Source organism: Notamacropus eugenii, chromosome 3, assembly GCF_028372415.1.
Source record: "Notamacropus eugenii isolate mMacEug1 chromosome 3, mMacEug1.pri_v2, whole genome shotgun sequence".
Classification (NCBI taxonomy): Eukaryota; Metazoa; Chordata; class Mammalia; order Diprotodontia; family Macropodidae; genus Notamacropus; species Notamacropus eugenii.
This window is the reverse complement of record NC_092874.1, coordinates 293539064-293559912: the sequence shown is the minus strand read 5'-3', so window position 1 is coordinate 293559912 and position 20849 is coordinate 293539064. Positions and strand designations below refer to the sequence as shown.

The following is a 20849-nucleotide window of genomic DNA, read 5'->3' as shown; positions in this document are numbered from 1 at the left end:
TTGGGCTGCTCCTAATTACACCCTGGGTCCAAGTGGAACAGCTGACAAGGCATCTTCCAGGCAGGGGCAGCTCATTCCCACCAGTGCCCAGGCTCTGAAGCATGGTTGGGGGAGACGGTACGAGCCAACCTTCTCCCCTCCTTCCCTCTCTACTTTGTGCTTTCCTTGAAGAACCAAGAGTCTGTGATTAGAACACTCATCTTGGCTGGTTTTGCTCCGGCCTCCAAGGATCTGGCTGTCTTCCTTAGGGAAAAGTCTAGACAGACCCCCTGTACCTACCCTGGCTTCTTTGTTTTTTATTCTGTGGCCTAGAAAACCTAGAACAGCCATCAGGAGGTTCCCCAATCACGTCCCTTTCTGCTCACTCATTCAGGTAGGAAAGGTGACCCTCCCTTCTCCGGCCATATCCCAGGAAAGTGAATCCTGCCTGGCAGGCTTGGCTTCCTGAGGCCCTGGTGTGTGTCATCTGAGGATTAGGTCATGACCAAAGAGTCTGTCTGCTAACCATCAACCTGGGTGGCAGGGACCCCTACCAGCCAAACTGACACCTGAAAGGCAGGAGCCATTCTGGTACTCAGAAGCAACCGTGGGCTCCTAGAGGCCAAGCCAGTAGGGTGCCATGTCTGTGTGGCAGGTTCTGCTTTGCTGGAAAGGCCAGACCCAGTGACAGATGGCAATCCAAAGGACAGCCTTGGTTCAAAGAGGTTCCTGATGATTGAGAGCAGAAAGGAGCTGTGGGCTGTGGCCAGAGAGGGAAGACAAGGACGTGGGACCCTGCCGTGTGACATGGGCCATGACAGAGGAAGGACATGGCCAGTCTCCTGAGTGATACAGTGGCCTCTACTGATTCTCCACCTTGTCTCCATCCCCATCTTTGCCTCATCCAGGCCCTGGGCCCAGTTCTGCCACTCACTAGGTCTGAGCCTGGTTTGTTTTTTTTTTTCCCTGAGTAAAATCAGGATAAAATACTCAGTTATCTGCTTGTGTGTTTTATCCGCCCCCTCCCAGCTCTGACCCAAGCTGGCCACACATGAGCCGGTGCCCGTGAACAAAGTCTACGGGAACAGATGGCTGTGCGTGGGCAGAGGAAACTGAGTTCAAGTACTGCCTCTGCTGTCTAATCCTGGAGGTCTCAGCCAGCGTGTGGTGGGGTCCTCTGACCCTGGCAAGACCTTTCTCAGAATATGGCGTTTCAATGCCTAAAACAAAACACACCGGGTTACAAAGGAAGCCAAAGATGCTCAAAGAGCCACAGACGCTTTCTCCAGAGGAGGGTTAGAAACTTCCAAGTCTGTCAAATCAAGCTTTGGCGCCCGGGAGATGCCTGGGGCAGGGGAGGCAGCGGCAGGAGCCCTTGTCCTCCAGCCTCCCCAGCCGAAGAACCAGAGGTGGCTCCCATCGCTTCCGCCCTGGCTGGTCGCTGCCTGCTGGCCAGAGGCCAGGCCTCCCCCGGTGCTTCCGCCGGTGCCGCCGCACGCACCTTGAATTAATCCGGGCAAAATGAAGTCAGTGTCCCCGCCCGCTGGAGAGGAGGAACAACCCCGAACGGCTGGACTTGAATCCAGGTCATCAGACTCTTGGCAATTTTCTTTCCCAGCAGCCCTTCACAATTAAACCGCACCCACGTTCCAGGCAGCTTCTTGAAGACCGCCGGGGACTGGGAGCTCACTATCTGTACCCTGCCCCTTCCGGCAGCTTCCAAGACGCCCCCATGGGGTGAGGGAGGGGGAGGAAAAACCATTTCGTTCTCTGCCCCTTTAAATCTCGGCGGGCCCCTTGACACGTGACGCAGGACGCTAAGGGACCAGCAGGTGCTGCACGCAGCCGCAGCACAGTCCCAGCGTGCCTCGCGGTCACGTGACGCCACGCCCCCTGCCTCAGGGGGCGGGGCCTAGGGCGCTGCTCCTCCCCCGCCCGCGCCAGCCTCCCTCTCATTGACTGCGCGGCGGCCTCGCGAGCCGCAACTCCTCGAGCTCGCTCTGGGACCTGGAAAGGCGAGGGCAGGGAAGGGAGGGGGCACGTGACCGAGGAGGGGCCTGAGTAGACCACGCCCCTTTGGGAGGGTCCCCATCCTGCCCCCACCCCTCCCTGCGCTGGGGGAGGAGGGATAGCCCTCCCCACCAGGGGCAGCCCAAGAGGGCAGCATGACTCCCACCCCAACCTGAGGAGAGGAGGAAGGCTTACCTCCTCTCTGCCCAGAGAAGCAGCATCCCTAGCGGTTGTCATGGCAACAGGAAGGCGGTGATGGGGAGGCTGGTCCCTTGAGCTGGCCGCTGACTCCCCACTGGGACAGCGCAGAGAGACTGTGGGACCCCCCTTCGCTCGCCCCCTCCTCAGTCATGACCCCGCACAAAGGCGCCCAGGGGCTGCTCCTGACCTTGATCTTGCACTCAGCCCTGACCCTGAGGCCCTGCTCCGGGGCATCCCTCTTCCCTCGATGGGACTACTGCGTCCTGGGTGCCGGCCCCGCAGGTCTGCAGATGGCACACCTCCTGGGGCAGGCTGGCAGGGACTACGTGGTGTTCGAGCAGGCAGGGGCGCCGGGCAGCTTCTTCACCCGCTACCCCCGCCACCGAAAGCTCATCAGCATCAACAAGCGCTACACAGGCAAGGTCAACAGCGAGTTCAACCTTCGCCACGACTGGAACTCCCTGCTGAGCCACGACCAGCGCCTGCTCTTCAGACACTACTCCAAAGCTTACTTCCCCCACGCAGATGACATGGTGCGCTACCTGGGGGACTTTGCTGACCGCCTGAGGCTCCGGGTGCGCTACAACACGGCCATCGTCCACGTCACACTCAGCAAGAACCGGCGCGCCTGGAACGGTCACTTCTTCATTCTCACTGATCAGAAGGGCCAAGGCTACCAGTGCAGGTAACTATGGCCGGACCTCAGGTACGGAGCACGGTGTCCCGTCCAGCCAAGTAGCCAGAGCATGGCATCCTGAAGAAAGCCTGCCTTCCGCTCTGGCCAGGTGCTGGACGAGCCTAAGTGACCCGGGCACTCTAGCGTTCTGCTAGGCAGGAGAAATGGGTCCTTCCATAGCATGCTTGAGATCCATGCAAGGTGGGAAGATGCTCACACTGGTGTTGCTGGTGAAACTCAGTCTAGAGGGGGTATCCTTAGCGCTCTTGCTGCAGATCAATAGTGTTGAGGGTTCTGTGGGTCACAAAAGCCACGAGATAAGAAATCAGGCGACTGGGAGAACCATGGGCTAACCCCAGCTCAGGAAAAGCAGAAAGTGGTCATGACATCAGATCTGACTTATCTCTGCTAGGAATGGTCTCCAGTAGAGTGGAGAAGGTTCCCAAATAAACAAGAGCTCTGCCCTCATGAGAGTGACCCTTGTGACTGTTACTAGTGATGGAATTATGGGGCTTCCCAGCAAGCAGTGCTGTCCAGAAGTAATATAGTTAACCCTGGAGCTAGTAGGCACCCCTTTCCAATAGGAGGTTCCCAAGTGAATGCAGGATGACCATTTTGGGGGCATGTTGGAGCAGAGATTCCTTTCAGGCATGGCTGGAGAGCTGCAGGACAAAGCTCTGTCCTAACAGAAACACAGAATGTGGATGTGACAAGCTCCAGTTCTGCTTTTCGTGACCCCCAGGCGAGAAACCCAAGGAGCCTTGGGTCTACTCCTACTTCTGCTGTTGATTTGCTTTGTAACTTAGACCAGTCACTTAGCCTGCCCCGGTCTCCACTTCCTCACCTTTAACAGGAAAGGCTTGACTTGGTCATCTCTAGGTTTCCTTCCAGATCTAAAGCTGATTCTGTATCCGCTGTCTCATTCGTTGAAGACAGCTGGTGAGTAGTTTTTCAGTCACTACTGACTTTTCATAACTCCATTGGAGGTTTTCTTAGCAGATATACAAGAGTGGTTTGCCATTTCCTTCTCCAGCTCATTTGACCAATGAGGAAACTGAGGCACACCAGCTTAAGTGACTTGCCCAGGGTCCCACAGCTAGAAAGTGTCCAAGGCTGAATTTGAACTCAGGGAGTCAAGTCTCCAGGCCTGGTACTCTGTGTATTATGGTACCCCTTAGCTTCAAGCACCTCACAGTGAGGGATTGTTCTGTCCTTTGTACCTGTATCCCCATTCCCTAAAGGAGGACCTGGCATACAGTGGGCGTTTGATAAAGATTAATTGGTGATTGATAGATAGAAGCAGGCAAACTAGTAAACTGTGTAGATGAAAGACTAATGTGATGAAGTATCCTCAGTACCCCGGGACTAACCAGGGCGACCTTCACTTTTCTCCCTGCAGCGTGCTCTTGGTGGCTACAGGTGTGTCTGTCCCCAATGAGATTGATTTTCCAGGATCAGAATACGTGGAGGGCTATGAGTCAGTGTCTGTTGACCCAGAGGATTTTGTGGGCCAAAATATCCTGATCCTGGGTCGTGGGAACTCGGCATTCGAGACAGCTGAAAACATCCTTGGTTACACCAATTTCATCCACATGGTGGGCCGCTCCCGGATCCGCCTGTCCTGGGCCACCCACTATGTGGGAGACCTGAGGTAGGATACCTGGTAGGGCTGGGGGATGGGAGTAGCAGAAGACCAGATGCAGGGGCTTCATAAAGAATTCTAGTGCTCTTTCTCTCTCCTCTCTATCCTCTGTTTGTTTCTTCTTCCCTCCCTTTTCTCTGTCTCTCTTTCTCTCCTCTCTCTCTGTCTCTCTCCTCTCCTTCTCCTTCTCCCTCTCCCTCCCTCCGTTTCCCTCTCTCTCCCAGAGAATAAGTAGCTATATGGTACTGTTGAGGTTTAAACCCAGGAACTCGAAAAACTGTTGAGGTTTCATGATATGTTGTGAAACTATCTCAAAGAATTCCAAGTCAGACCACCTCTAACCCAAGTAGAGGCACTGACTGTGGTCGAAACCTCTCATGAAGCGGGCTAAGTTCCAAGAGGAACCAGCAAGTTCAGAGAAAACAAGAAGGATTTGTATAGGGTAAAGATGCAATTACACAATAAAAATTTACATAGAATATAGGAGTATGATTAACATTAAAAAGGCAGGAGGAGTTTCTTAAGGGATTAGGTAACGGAGGAGGGGTCCCATATATGGTTTGGTGGTTACCCTCCAATTGACTAGCTATAGTGGCCCTGTCTGGTCAAGATAGATAGTTAGGTATTGTGGTCCTATCTTGGGCTAGATGGATGAATTGATTGTGATTGAAAATAAGAACATACCTGTTTTGGTGGGAATGGGTCTAGGGGTCGTGGCTGGGTAGAGACAGTGGCTGGGTTCCCACGCCTGCTGTTTCTGTGAGAACTATGAGTTTCAGGGACACACCTGTTGTTCGAGTGATCAGTGAGGCATATGTAAAGAAGAATAGGACATTGGGTGGGGGGGAGGGGGAGTGCTAGGTAGGTATAGTGGGCCTGTAATGAAGTTAGACTGTTGGGGCTGCGGGCAGCTCTAGTAGGACTCTATCAATATTACGAGCGAGGGAAAAGACTTTCAAAGTGATTGCTCCTTACATATTGTGCTTTGGATTCTGTACTGGGGGCTACAGGTACACATATGAGTCCAGAAGGGAAACGGCCAGGGTTAAAAAGATTTGGGGATTTCAGCTCTCTTTATTCAGTCCTCTGATGGTTTCTCAGTGACTGGATGTGGCCATGGGTACTTGAAAGCTATGCCTGTAGAGCACATACTTCCCTGGAAAGGCTTTGAGAATTGGCTCCGTGATGGACCGTGGCATGTCCAGCATGAGCACTAGCCTAGATAAGTTTGGAGAGGCTTACCTGGCTTCATGTTGGTGAATTTCTTAGCCTCAGCTCTCAGAAACCTTCCACTATGTCAGAGAAATTGCAATCAGAGTTAGTGGACAGGATCCCCAACTGCAGTGAAACCACAGACCATCTATATCTTGAAGGACTCCGGAGAAGGTATAGATGGGCTGTCAGACCTCCACCGGTCCCCTGGGAAAGGCTCACAATTAGAATTAGTCAGGGCAAGAGCTAGGCCTTTCCTCTCTGCATGACCGAGGACTCACAGTCTCTCTCTGGGCCCTAGAGCGATCAACAATGGTCTCCTGGACACGTACCAGCTGAAGTCTTTGGACGGCCTGCTGGAAACTGACTTGAAGGACCTGGCCATTGTGAAGGATAGTAAGGGCAGACTGCGCATCACCCTGCCAGTCTTCATGGACAAAAGCAACAAGAACACCACCGCTGAGGCCATCTCCCTCCCCCAGGATGAGGTGGATAATTTTGCCATGCGCATGCCCTATGACCGTGTGATCCGCTGCCTGGGCTTCACCTTCAACTTCTCTATCTTCAGCAGGTGAGTCCAAGCCAGGGACCCCTAGAGAACCTTCCCACCCATCCCCACTGGAGATTTTCTGAGAGAGAAAGGTTGATCCTAGCACAGTTCACAGCCCTGGGAAGGAAGGCTGTGCCCAGCCCACAGGGTCATCTGTATCCTCCAGAAAGAGCTTTGGATCAGGACATTCTCTCTGCTCACCCCAAACGGAAGCCTTCCAGAGATACAGCTTTGAGGTCTTACAAGCCCTGGTTCCCTGAAGCCTCTCCCTTCTACAGATAAGACAACTAGGGCCCAGAGAGGCCTACAATTCATTCCCAGCTCAGGCTTCAGAAGCCAGGCTGTACTTCCAGTTTGGGGGATGTTTGATCTTCCCAAACACAAGTAATTTTCCATCCTTTCTTCTTTCAGCACTCTCAGACTGGCCCCAGGGAAAGGGCAGAAAAAAAAGTACCCTCTGATCAAAGCCAGTTACGAGTCCAAAAGAACCCGTGGGCTCTTTGTTCTAGGCACTGCCAGCCACTCCGTGGACTACAGGAAATCTGCTGGAGGCTTTATCCATGGATTCCGATACACAGGTAAGCACTGGCAAGTCACCAGGTAAAATACTAGCTACTAGCCCTAGGCCGACGAACTTGGACTTCGAGAGAGGCCTCTTTCTCCCTGGAGGGCACAGGGCTAGGGGTTGGCTGGCAGGCCTGGGCTCAGTCCTTCCTCTTCTTGGGGATGGAGCAAAATCCTTCCCTGACCATTCCTACACCTCCCTGGGGAATGGTTAGGGTGAGAGCTTTTCTGTAGTCAGCTCTCTGTCCTCCTTCTCTCTGTCTAGCTGGTGATTTTATCAGCCACAACTTATTAAAACAATTAGCTCCATCTTTAGCCTCAGAACAACAGAATGTCCTGAGTTCAGGTCCATGTGGCCCCTTTCTCTGTTAGTGGAGATAACACGGGGTCCCGATCCTGCCTCTGACACGTAGACCGTTGACAAGTCACCAAACCTCAGTTTCTTCATCTGTAAAATGAGAGGGCTGAACAGGATGAACTCTTGGCCCCTTCCAGGATGAAATCAATGATCCTCTGGTATTCCTGTTCATAATTTCTCTGCATGACATTGGAGGTAAGTCAGAGGAGCTGCTGAACAGGCACAGTCTGGATCTTTCCTTGCTGGGCATGGTGGCCAGCTGATTTCCCAGTCTGATTACTCCAGGTTCTCAAGTAGAGACAATGCCCAGGGTGTGCAGTATCTGAGCAGCATCCAGGTTTGTTGTTCAGCTGTTTTAATTGTGTCTGATTCTCCATGATTCCATTTGGGATTTTCTTGGCAGAGATACTGGAGTGGTTTTGTCATTTCCTTCTCCAGCTCATTTTACAGATGAGGAAACTGAGGCAAACAGGGCTAAGTGTTTTGCCCAGGGTCACACAGCTAGGAATTGTCTGGAACTCAGAAAGAGAAGTCTTTCTGAATCCAGGGCCCCCCACACTCCATGCACTATGGCATCCCCAGGTGCCCACATCTAATCACACTTTAAAGGAATTTGCTTCCCCCCATACTATAACCCTAACAAGGGGGAGTCTACTACCCCAAAAGGCAGCCCCTTCCACTCTGGGAAGGCAAGGATTGTCAGGAAGCATTTCTTGATGTGGTGTCTTTGTGATTTCCCTCCCTTGCTTTCTGGAGGGCCTTCTAGAACCCCAAAGCCACATCTCACCTCTGTCTGGGGACAGCCTTTGACCGCTCTTTGTCACCTCTGAGTCTTCTCCAGGCATTTGAACAAGCTCCAGTTTTTCCCACTGATGTGGACTCCAGGCCAGTTACTCTCTTGGTTGCTTCCCTCTGGGGTCTTCCCAGTTGTGATCCCCAGAACTAAATGTTTCACATGTGGTCTGTGCAAGGCAGAGGCCAGAGAGGCCCTCACCTCCTTACTCCTGGAAACTGTAGCCTTTCACAGCCCAGCATCACACTCCCCTTCTTGGCTCCCGACTCACACACAGCGCTGACTCACATTGAAAGGTGGGGTTTCTCATTATTCTTTCTTAGACAGAAGTATCTGACCTTATCAGAGACATTCACCTGGCCTAGGACAGGACCCCTATCTGAGGATCAGACACCCCTGGCACCACCAGTGTGCCAGAAACATCCCACACTCTGATGGCCAGACCAAAGTCCCTGACTATAAGGATGATACATGAAACTCACACATCAAGGAAAGAAGGAAAAAGTTGTTCACACCAAATGGTACCCTAGGAGCCCCTCCATCTTCCCCTTCATCCCCCAGAGATCTGTTACCCCAAACAGAAGGTCAGGGATCAGAGGAGCAGTGACCCAACCGAAGGAGAAAGTCCTTGACCAGCTGGGAATCACAGGCTGCTCCAAGCTGGAAAATACATTCCAGATCAAGGCAGGTAAAGGGGGCACACCTGGAGACCAGCCAGTGCAGCTTCTCATTTTGTAGGTGAGGAAAACACGAGGATGTAAGAGGCCAAGGCAGGATTTAAAGCCAGGTCCTCCAACGTCCACATATCCTGCTCCCTCCCTCCGCATCCGATGCCTTCCACTCACCAGTCCATAAATGTTTCACCTTTTTAAAAACCTACAAACTTGAAAAAAAGTCTCTTTCTCCTTGCTGCCCTCTCTTCCTGCTTCCTTTCCCCAGCTCCTGGTCCCACCCCAGCATTCATTTCTAGCCAACAGATGTCTCTTCAATCTGCCATTTGTTGGGGTTTGGAATCCTCTCATTTTATAAGTGAATACTGCAAGGCCTAGAGAAAGAGAGTAAGGTGGAGAGTAATCAAATTATCGAAAAAAAAAAAAAACCTGAGAAAATCCAGCCCTCTATTCCTCTTCCACAGGCTGAGAAATACCCATCCTGCTGTAAGGGAGCTATAATGGTCACACTGCACAGCTGTCCGTTCCATGGGGCCTTATTGCATTGTTATTCTTTTAAACTATTTTAAATACCTCCTGAAAGTCAAACACAAAAACCCACCCTGATGGGAGACTGAGCAGGAGTGCACCAGCCAGGGAAGGGTTAGAGATGGTCGTAGACAGAATCCCTGTATCCGGGTGAGTCTATGGAACTCTCGTTCAGCTGTTGAATGCACGGTTTATTGCACAGTGGGGTTCTACATGGGCCAATTCATTTTGCCATAAAAACCATAAGGGCTTTACGTCCTGACATCTCTGTATTTAAATCCAGAGCCCAATGTAGCCTTAATGCTAGCTTTTACATTTCATTATTCCTCCAATTTGGCGAGGAAGGGTTTATCATTTTCTCTATTACTTTCCAGACCATGTACTTTACATCCAAATGAATGTTGTCAGGGAAGTAGTCTGGAGAGGGTTTTTCAGCATCCCTCCCAACCCCACATCCCCTCCCAGTCCTACCCCACTCCCCCATGCACATGCTACCTAAATTCCCTAGTAGGTTTTGGGGAAAGATAACCTGTAAAACCATGTTAGATGAGTGTGTGGTTAACAGAGAAAGTGTTTTAAATGAGTGATGAGCCAGAAAGCATTATAGTGGGATTTCATGGTTCTCCAGCCTGATTATAATGTATGCAGGATGTAACTGCCAAACACATTGGTTTGGGTTACTTGGATATAGGGAATACTTGTGTACATGTGAATACATGTGAATGGTGCAACAATGGTCTGTTCATTCTTACAGGGCTTTATGCTAAAAAAGGCTTCCTGGAGCCTTGCATTATTTTCAAAAAGTATCAAAATGAATGCCTGCTTCCTTTGCTTCTCTGTGTCTTCAGTTCTGCCCTTTTCCTTTCCCTACTACCTCCTGAGGCAGTCCATGCCACTTACGGCAACTTCTCCTGACCCCCGTGCTCCTGCTCTGTGCTCAGGCCTAGCAGAACAAGGCTAATCCCTCTCACCTGGTAGCCCTTCTGGCATCTTTTCTCCAAAAAGGCTCCTCTTCATAAGGATAATCCCTCCCTGGTTCCTCCATCCTCAAGTGGCATTATTTTGAGGGCAGTCTAGTCACTCTCTCTGGATGTTCTCCAGTAACATTCCTAAAATGAGGTACTCACTACTGCTTTAAAAGAGAGATTTGGGAAGGCAACAACTTCTTAAGTTATGGGATCTGTTTAAGGGGCAAGAATGATAGGTTCTTGAACAGGAATGAAATGTATCTAATGAGGCCTTGTGAAAGCAAATTTGCCTGGAGATGTGTGGATCTGATCAAAAGGAAATTAGACCAAAAACAGAAGAGGAAGAAAACTGCCTTTATGTGGCCAGTCACCAAGCCAGATAATACAGAGAGGGGCAGATATAAAGAAACAACAAGACTGTCACTGGAGATGCAAGCAATTCTCTGGTAACAATATCCAGAAAGGAAGGCAGAAAGAAAGAAGAAAAAAATCATGGCATCATATGTCAGTATATACCCAGGAGCAAAATTATGGGTAATGAAAAAGATAAGCCAGCAGCTTTAATGAATGGAGTTCATTAAATTTGGATAAATAAATAAGTGGAGTTCATTTAACGAATTCAAGTTCATCCCTGAGAACTGGTAGGGTGCGACTCATGATAGCCATATGGTTTTAGAAACAGAAAATGTAGTCAAAAGGAACAGATGAGACGAAGGGAGTGGATGGGTAGAATTACATTATACACCATATTAAGAACAAAGACATCTCTGCCCCAAAAGGGGAAGACTTGAATGAAGACCTCATAAGTAAAGGCCAGTGGAGGCAGAAGGCACAGAAGGAACGGGATGGTGGGAGGATAGTACAGATTACCCAACTAGAACGAGGACACGGATGATGAGTTTCAGGAGCTGGTCACAAATCTGAGCCAAAGACTGAATATTCAAGGGACAGGGTTTGGAAGCCCTCCATACAGCTAGACATGGAGAATGGAAGGTGGATTCTTGAATTAACCTTAATGATAACTTCATGGTTAGAGAACCACCATCTTGGAACTGACCAGTAAGAACTGACCAGTGGTTGCCAGCACAGAAATGAAGGAAACCTTGAAAGGAAGCAGCTCCTCCACCTTATAATATGTAATGGATAAAGAGAATAAAATTCTGATGGCACAGACATTCAGGGGACATGTGCCAAAGGACCAACACATCTGAAAGAGGTAGAGGGCTCATGGAACAACTTCAATTTTGAGAAGACCTGAGCAGAAGATGGAAGAAGGCAAATCTAGAAAATCAGTGTCACAAGAACTAAAGTTCAGCATGAGCTGAAGCTGGCACTAATTGCTAAAGAAAGCAAGAAGCTGGCATTGAATGCAGAAGATAATAAGAGGCCAATAGTGAATGCACAACGCAGGCTTTTTTAAGTATGTTGAGCTGGGATAGATTAGGAGGATGATAAGAGATGATGGGGAGGGGAGTGAAAATCAGTGCTCAAATTTTATTTTACTTCTTTCTTCTCCACCAAGAGCTATCTTTAGAATGGCAAGAATAGACCAGAGCTGATCAACAGAAAATTAAAACCAAAAATACGTGAGGAGCTGACAATAAGACACCTCCCTGCCTTTCATGAATTCAGGTTGTCAGGCCCAGACAAAGTCTATCCAGGATAACAAAAGATCTAGCAGATGCACTTGTTGAGTCATTTTTGGTAATCATTAGGAAATCATGGTGAAAGGGGGAGGTGCCATGTGGTGAGAGATGGACAGATATGGTCTTGTTTTTCAAAAAAGAAAGAAGGTAACATCATCAGAGTATAAACAAGTGATCTGTTCTCCAATTCCTGGCAGAATTCTAGAATGTACCATTAAAGGAGATTTGTGAGTGTTTAGAAAAGGAATCTGATCAGTAAGGACCACCTGGATTCATCAAGACTGGATCATGCTAGATAACTTCATTACCTTTTTATCATGTTTTATAAACTGATAGAAGAAGAGAATTTCACATAAGATTTCATCTTACTTGCCGGGTCTCATGATATTCTTGTGGACAAGACAGAGAAATGTGAGGTAGATGACTGCATAGTTAGATGGGCTCAGAAGTGAACTGAGTGAACCCAAAGAGTAGTAATTAATATTTATGTCATCTTGGGTTGAGTTCTATAGTAAAGAACCGCCGGCACGCCAGTAGCCTTGGCCTTATACTGCTTAGCATTCTTAGCAATGGCTTGAGTAAAATGCAGATGGTTGGTCTATCACCTTCTTTTCTCTTCTTACCAACACCTTAGCTTAGGGCCTTATCACTTGATATCTGTATGTATGACTGAGATGCCTCTAGAAGCTATAAGGTTCCCTGCAGCTAGATATATCGACATGAAGGCTGGATGACAGCTTACTGGGAATGCTGAAGAAACTCCTGCTGTCTCGATTTCTACAGTAACTGAGATTGTGGATTATTGAGGACTTGTTCTGCCTAATGCCCTGTATGTGCTCTGGAGGAGCCTTAAGAAATAGGGAGTTTACAATTTAGCTGGAAAGAAGAAAATTAACAACATATGATGATCTGCAAGAAGCGCCCAGAGCAGAGCATCATCAACATCCAGGGGCCTGTCCTGGCCATGTGTGGCCAGAAGAGGAGGTGGGAGAGTCATAGGACAAGGGCCTAGGGGAGCAGAATGGGCCCTCTGCATACTGGCCATGCCTCCTGGGAAGAATTTATGAGAGCATGTGGAAGGAGTCCCAGGCTGAGGACTCCTGCAGGGGCCATCATCTGGAGAACTGGACAGAGTGTGCTCATACAGGAGAGCACAGATCCAGGGAGATAAATCCAGGGGAGTTGTTTGAGAGAAAGAACAAGAATGAAGGGACCAGGCTGAGCAGCACCTTTGAGATGAGTAGGTGTTTTAGGACAAGATTGGGGGAAAAGGGTATTTCAGGTGAAAAGCACATGAACAAAGGTGTAGAGACAGACGTTCACGTGGTATGTTTGAGGCACACAATGACTATGGACTAGGCTGTCTCAAGCTAAGGTTTCCCAGCGGGGACTAGCGGGAGACAAAGTTGGCAAAGTTGATTAGGATTCAGTTTTTCAGAGCCTTGAATGCCAGAGTGAGAACATTTTAACTTTGATCGTGTAGGCAATGGGAAGGTCATTGAGTGCAGAGATGACTGGGGAAAGCTTGCTTTCCTTGTTTTAAGCAAGATTAATCTGGTTGCAGCGTTGGACTAGCAGTGAGCAAAGGCTTACAGTCACCCATACAGATATCAAGTGCTAAGGTCCTAAGCTGAGGTGCCGGTGAGAAGAGAAAAGAAAATGAGATGCAAGAAGAAAAAACCAGCCCAATAAGGAAGAATACACGGTAGCAGACAAAATACAGTCCTAGCAAAGGCACAGCGGTGACAGCTGTGGAGCCAGCACAGCTCCAACGCCACCCACGCTGCAGGGGAAGCAAACAAACTGCCCTGCCCCCATCTCAGCCTTCCCACAAGAAAGTGATTTATAAACTGCCGAATGTGGCCAAAACGGGAAGCTCCAATTCTCCCCCATCTCTGCCCCAGCAAGTGCACAGACATTACAATTCATCAGTGCGCTTTCCCGTTTTTGCCTTACATGAGCTGTTGTTCTCTGAAGGCAATTAGGAGAGCAACTCCCAAGGCGAGAGAGAGAGAGAGAGAGAGAGAGAGAGAGAGAGAGAGAGAGAGAGAGAGAGAGAGAGAGAGTGTCTGTGTGTGTGTGTGTGTGTGTGTGTGTGTGTGTTTCAGTATAATCTAATCAATTTATTTCAACAGCTGTTTATTGGATGGCTACCACATGTCCAGCCACATGCCGAGTTAGCTACAAAATGAGAAAGCAGCAGCATGCGTAGCAGAAAGCCCACTGAACCTGGATACATGAAGACTTGGGTTCAAATCCTTCCCTTAGACCCTCACTAGCTGTGCAACTGTGAGCAAGTTCCTTCCCTTTTCCGGACCTCAGTTTCCCCATGTGTAAAAGGGAGTGGTTGGACTCTGGGGTTTCTGGGCTGCCTTCTCTAAAATTTGTGATCCAATGATCCTTTTCATGAAGAGTTTCTTCATCTAGTAGGGGAGATGATGAAACATATAGCAAAGAAACGTGCCAACCTATGTGCTCCTGATACAAGGGCTATATAACAGGTGAGAGGTAGGTAAAACATGGCAGCCTCCATGATAGCCTGGCCCAGCTGTGGGAGGAGGGGACTCAGAACCAGAGAGGCTAAGTTCAAATTCCTCCCTAGACAACCTTGGAAAAGGTGCCTGCACCTCTTTGTGCCTCACTTTCCTCCTTCTGAAATGAGGAGTGGTCCTGGGCACCACCCGTTATCTACAAGGCTTCACAGCACAAGTGAGACTCTAGCTGAGTCTTGAAGGACTGGCCGATCTATGAAGAGCAGTGAAGGTTTATCAGGAGATGGAGAGACTGAGTGACACAAGGTCCAGGGGCACAAATGAACACAGCCTGCCTCTGGGGGAGGTTCCAGCAAGGGATGGGAGATGCTTTTGGACAGACAGATGGAGACTGAATGAACATGATTCAGCAGGAAGCAGGGACAGCACAGCTGTTTGATCGGCGAATGCAGCGACAAAGGGAAGTGTTTCAGGAGACCCAGCGTGCAAGGGATGTGTGAAGGAGGAATCAAGGCAGACACAGGAGGCAGGGAAGCATTGCCACATGTGGCCTGATCAGGGGAATGGCTGTATTAGGAAGGAAAAAGAGACAATCTTTTTTCCTTTTTCCTTTCTTTTTGGAAAATTTTTCATTGCAAATGGTAACTTCCTGGAAGACAGAAGGCAAAAGGGATATAGGAGGAAATCTAGGCCACAGGGAAACAAAAGATAGTGATAAAATTATATTTAAATGAAATGGGGAAAAAGAAAAAACCCATTCAATATTTTAAAGGAAGAATTTATAGAACTTAGTGACAGATTGGACATAGACGGTAAAGCAGAGGAAAGACATCAGAGCTGGTGCCTTGAAGAAGGGTGGGAGCCTTGAGGGAAAGGGAGAATGGGGAAGGGGAAGGTTGCTAAGTGTGGAAGAAAGATGATGAGCTTGGCTTGGGCTGGGCCGGCTCTTTGATGACACTGTGCTTGGGAGGCCTTTTGCCAGCTCTCTCTCCACCTCCCCAGCACACCCCAGCTTGTAGAACCAAGTAAGACACATAATGGATGCTCAGTAAAAGCTAGCAATGCCTTTACAGGTCTCCTGTGTGAGAAAGTCAAGGAGCATATTTTCATGTATGATAGGGGTGTGCAGTTTTAGATGTAATCTGCAGTATTGACGTTTTCTCCATCACTTTATATCTCAACAGTCAACAACACAACAAACCAAACCCTGACTTGTCAATGCTCACACTGAACATTCAACCACTGGCTCTCTGGAGTCTGTTCAAGCTGGTTCCCTCCCACCCCTGGTTTACAAGGTTCCCTTCTTTCTCCATTGCAGCCCGAGTAGTTCACCGATTATTAGAACATCGCCATCACGGCATCCCCTGGCCTTCCCCTGTGTACCCCATCACACAACTCACCAACACCATCATCCGCCGGGTGAATGAGGCCTCAGGCTTGTACCAGATGTTCAGTGTGCTGGCAGACATCATCCTTCTGAAGGAGTAAGTCATCAGTACCCACCCTTCTCCAAATCCACTAGAACCTTTGTTTCTCATCTTGCCTTTACCCACATCTCTCAGAAAATCTGTCCTGGTATTTCAAAATTTCCTTCACTCTGTAACAACAACTGTGGCAGTCACAGTGCCTGGCGGCCATTTAGGATAACCTGATAACCTGGTACTGTCCTGGTGCAGCCCAGAGAGGGCTGGCTTCCTGCTCAGTCCAGCAGTATCGATTGCGCCTCAGAGGGGATGATGCCAGAGGTCACCATCTTTGCTTTCCTACTATGACCCATTCTGCATCACCACCACCTCACTACCCACAGTACCCTCTTTTGTAGACAAGTCCATGTTTTAATTCAGCTATTAATTACATTACATGGCCCATGCATAAAAGTAATAAAGTTATATTATTATATATATTATATTTTCTGGTCACCAGTCCCTACCTCCCAATTTTCCATAGGCTTAATGGTCCTGTATATGCAATTTTACATTTTGGTAGGTGTTCTTTCAGACTCTATCTCCCATGTAACTTGGGGTTTGGCTTCAATCATGACACAGAGCATAACGTTTAGGCCCTCTGGACAGCCCGCTGCCCTGGCAGAGACAGGTCTTCCCCATTGCCTTTTCCCTAGGAAGGCCACAGGCTTCGAGTACCTGGAGGAGTACCCCATCAAGATGCTGGCCGAGCTGGAGACCCTCACTGGAAGGGAAGCACAACATGGGCTCTTTGTCATCACAATGGAGTATGGCAAGAACTTCTCTGGTCCGGACAAGGATGTCTTCTATTACGACCGGGCTGTGGGGGACGTGGAGGATGCTTGGCAGTCTAACTTCCTTCACCCAGTCATCTACTACTATCACTGCCTCCCCACGGGTGAGCCAGGCCCTGCCCCATTCCCCAGCAACGGGGGCTCCCAAGGGGAAGCCAGGATAGCTGGACCTTTTACAGAACCACCACTGTCCAGACACCAAGGGAGACATGGCCTTTAGACCTGGCACTAACAGAATATTATTTCTTAATAATTCCTACCAGAAGAGGAGACCTGCCTGGGCATGCTCCCATATACATGAGCTGCCCAACACCGGATATGTCTGAGTAGAGGTAGGAAAAGCATACTTTCCACACATTAATTCATTAGATTCCCCTTCCCCAAACAGCCCTGTGGAGCAGGTGCTGTCAGTCTCATGGTATAGATATCACCCCCATTTTACAGATAAGCAAACTTAGGTCCAGAGGAGGAGACCAGAGTCACATAGCCAGATAGTACCTGACTCCAAGCCCACCTCTCTGTACACACCACGAGTGCCTCAGTGGCTGAGTGTTAGACCAGGGGATCCCCAAGATGCCCACAACACTAAGGTTCTGGGATTGTGTTAGTAGACACTGGCTCAGAGAGAGGCCATGATGGTGTGAGACCTAGCAGCACCTCAGGTCACCTTGGTTCCTGTGTCTATTGGGAGAGCACTAAGCCGGTGATACTGGCCTATTCACGCAGCTGGCAGGTGGTTGAAATTGCAGCAGGCAGGAACTGAGGGGCCATGGTCAAGCTGCCTGTGCTGCCCAGCAGAGGAGGCCTGTTGGCTCTCAGCTCCTGGTCTCAGCCTGTTAACAGGCTCTGTTTCTCCCCCCAGAGAAGGAGATGGCATCCCGGGCCCCGGACTGGCCTCTGCCTCGCCCAGTGGCCATCCACCATATTGTGGAGGATTTCCTTACAGACTGGACTGCCCCTGTTGCTCACATCCTCCCCCTGAGGCGTTTCTTGGAGAACTGCCTGAACAATGACCTTCGAAGCTTCTATGCAGGTAACCTGGAAACAGGCCTGAGGGAAGACATGTAGGGCTGCTCTGCTGTGTATTCAGGCCTCTCCCCTGCTTCCTCAGCTTCCTTCATTGCTACCCGCTCCAGTGCCTTCCACACAACAGGGCCCCAGGGCTGCACATCACCCTCCGTGGTAGCTGTCTGAGTTCAGACTGGGATGTGACCCCCCCCCAGCCACTGCTCCAAGCCAGGCTTAGGAAAGCCACAGGGTCCCTTCCCATGGCCAAGCTCCTCCATTGTCCTCAGTGCACACACAGCACAGCCCCACATTTTAGGAACTGAGCTGCTTTTATAGTGAATTTGTGCTCAGGGATGTTTTCCTCCAGAAAGCTGTGGTTAGACTCTTTATTCTTAAAGCCCAAGTGGCTGAAAAGCCTGGTGATCTAATCAGGCCATTAGTAGGGTGACCCTAAATTTCACTTTCCTACACAGTAAAATATGGATGCTTATGGAGGCAGTCAAGGCAGCTGGCTTTCCTTACCTGTGTGCTTGTTAGCTGCTGCCAAGGTGGGCTTTCACCAGTTCATAAGACATGAACCCAAGGAAATCCTTTCTCACTGTTATTTTTGGACAGAGTCCTGTTTCCTGTTTGCTCTGACACGCCAGAAGCTGCCCCCCTTCTGCCAGCATGGATACATGAACATGCAAGGGCTCGTGGGAAATGAGAGACTTAGGCGCCATGGGATTGAAAGTGGTCTAATGGAGGACTACAGCGCCATCAATGAACCGCCAGTTGATCAGAAGCTGGGAGAGACCAGGATTCCAGTTCACCCATCCCAGCATGCCACGGACATTAAGGAAGAGCTCTGACCTCAAAGAGACTCAGGCTGGGCCCTTCCCCAGGTCCTTCCAAGCCTGGGGAACTCAGCCCCTTCCACGGGCTTCCAACTGCCAAAGACCCACTCAGACCTTTGTGAGTGATAGGACCAAAGCAATGGGGAGGATGAGGAAGGGCAGAAAGTGGGGCCACAGTGCCCCCTCTGCCTGGATCCAGGATCTGGCATGTCCCTATTGAGGGCAGCATGCCTGAGCACTTCCTCAGGCTTGGAGCCTTCTTCCCACCTTGTGCCTGTCTCCCATCCAACAATCACTGAGCCACAGTTTGATCTAATCACAACACCTTTGACTCAGCCATTCACTCTCCTTCTTTGGGGAGGTGGGGTTCTCCCCAGAGGCCTCCTCTGAGGCAGGTGATGTGCTCTCACCATGGGTATCATCCCCACTGTGTCCCGCCAGATTAGGCATTAGGTCTCAGAGCTCAGGTGGGTCAGCTCATCTTCCTCTCCAGGGACTGTCTCCTCCCCCGGCCCTGCATCTAGTTCAGTGTTTGTCCCAGTATGAAATGCCTTTCCAGTAAACCCTGCCTGAACCACACACAAGTGTTTCTCCTCATTTTCATCCTACAATCCTGACTCTGCCCTCTTGGCACCAAGTACAGCACCTCCCCGGCCCACCCACTCATATAAGGATAGACTATGATCATGTTGTCTCCTCTAGCAAAATACTGTGTAATTAGCTCCTTAGTCCTATCTCCATCATTTGTGCACAGAGCCCAGTGCAGCTCTGCTTCATCAGCCCAGAACATTTTCTGATAATGAGGTAGAAATCTGGCTGCTCTTTTTGCTGAAGTTGAGAGGATTCCTCTTCTGTCCATCTTCCATTCTGCTTCCCGTTGATTTTGCCACACTTCCTCAACAAGTCTGTGCATGGGTCCCCTTCCCTTCTCCAGGCACCATAGATTCCATTTCTGTATTGCTCTCCAGTCGCTGAGGCTGGGAGTGTGGGGATCAGTATCCCCATTTCACAGATAGAGAACCAGATCCACAAAGGGATTTGGTCCCAAGTTTTCTGACTCACAATCCTCTGGTCCCTCTTTTGTACCAAGCCCCTTAAATTCTTACATAAATGAAGAAAAAAAACTTTTCTATTTTGTTTGGATCACAAGTGAACATTTAGGAAGCATTTATGAATTAGGGAGTACTCCAGCTGGAGTACAGAAGTGACCTTCTAGAGGTTGGCTGGTGGAGGACAAAGCAGTTGTCTCAACCATGGCAACATGTGCACAGAGTCATTTTCTCCTTCTTCAAGATTAGACTGATGGCATTCCATTTTCTTCCTGGTTCTTTACTGTACAGCAGCACAGGGCAGCTCTTTCCTTACATCCAGATGCCAAAATGGGCTCTTCTGGAGTCCCATGTCCTGGGGCTCCCACCCAGACCCACGATTCCTTAACATCCTATATAGGCAAAGACCTGTCTTCATTGGTTTGGACACAGCAAAATCCTCAAAGCTCCCATCAGTCAGGGAGGAAGAGACCCAAAGACCACGGATAGGGTAAGGTGAGCCTGGCTGCTTTGCAGGCTACTCACTAGTAGGGGTGTCTCAAAAAAGACACCCCTATTGCCAGGGAATGGAATTGGTGCCCATCCAGTGAGAATTCTAAGGTAAAACAAGATATGTGTTTGCTGACCACACAGCTTCTTCTGGTTCCTCTGTTCATATATAAGGCTCAACTTGACCCTCAATCCTACTGCACCCCTGGCTCTCACCCAGTTGAGCGGGAATATATGCTTTCATCAAAGGCAGTTTGAAATAAGCCTAGTTGGTAAGAGTCCAAACTGCTGTCATCACCACTGATTTATTGTTGTCTAAGGATGACATCTGCTGTTGTTCTTCATCTGCTAATCCAATCAGCATTCCCACCAGATTGATTCGCTTTTAATAAACCATGATTCCATTTTCTGCAGTGATTAGCTATCTTTTTATAGCATTCTGCTTTGTTACTAATTTTTCAATTTCACACATAGAACTGCCTCATTTACCATCACCTTTACTTTGCCTAGTCTTGATTTTTGTCATACTTGCCTACCTGTTCCTCCATAATTTTTCAAAAATAAATGTAATTCACTTGAAGACCATATGTGCCATTATGTACAGCGATATCTCTATGATTCTCAGCCATCTATATCTTTGCTTTTCTGTTACAAATTTTCATCACTCCATTTGGGGCCTAAGACACTTCTTTCCAGGTTCTCTGTTTTCAACTGGACCAAGCTCCACTACTATTTTTTTTAAGTCAACCAGTGATGAGAATCAAATTATACTGAGTAGACCCTGGTGTCTTTTCTAGGGAGCTCATAAAAAATGATTGGTCCATATGGGGAGAAAAATAATTAGGTCTGTGAGGAGGAAGCAAGCTTAGAACAGAGTATGCGTATGGGGGTGGGGGTTGAGCACCACATAGCGAAACATT

The 20849-nt window shown here is 49.1% G+C and overlaps 1 protein-coding gene across 1 annotated transcript; it reads left to right on the top strand.

Annotated features, from left to right (window-relative positions):
* Positions 1–1939: 1939 nt before the first annotated feature.
* Positions 1940–20509, top strand: FOXRED2 (FAD dependent oxidoreductase domain containing 2). The gene is made up of 8 exons (XM_072655933.1): positions 1940–2875; positions 4266–4517; positions 6022–6291; positions 6682–6848; positions 15609–15774; positions 16410–16651; positions 17410–17580; positions 18171–20509. The coding sequence occupies exons 1-8, from the start codon at positions 2340–2342 to the stop codon at positions 18404–18406; spliced, it is 2040 nt and encodes a 679-aa protein (XP_072512034.1). The 5' UTR covers positions 1940–2339; the 3' UTR covers positions 18407–20509.
* The last annotated feature ends 340 nt before the right edge of the window (positions 20510–20849 follow it).

Bases quoted from the DNA above. Each gene is read 5' to 3' on its own strand.
- FOXRED2 (XM_072655933.1), top strand. From the start codon at position 2,340: ATGACCCCGCACAAAGGCGCCCAGGGGCTGCTCCTGACCTTGATCTTG. The intron at 6,292-6,681 runs GTGAGTCCAAGC...TTCTTCTTTCAG, and splicing joins AACTTCTCTATCTTCAGCAG to CACTCTCAGACTGGCCCCAG. The intron at 16,652-17,409 runs GTGAGCCAGGCC...TTCTCCCCCCAG, and splicing joins CTATCACTGCCTCCCCACGG to AGAAGGAGATGGCATCCCGG.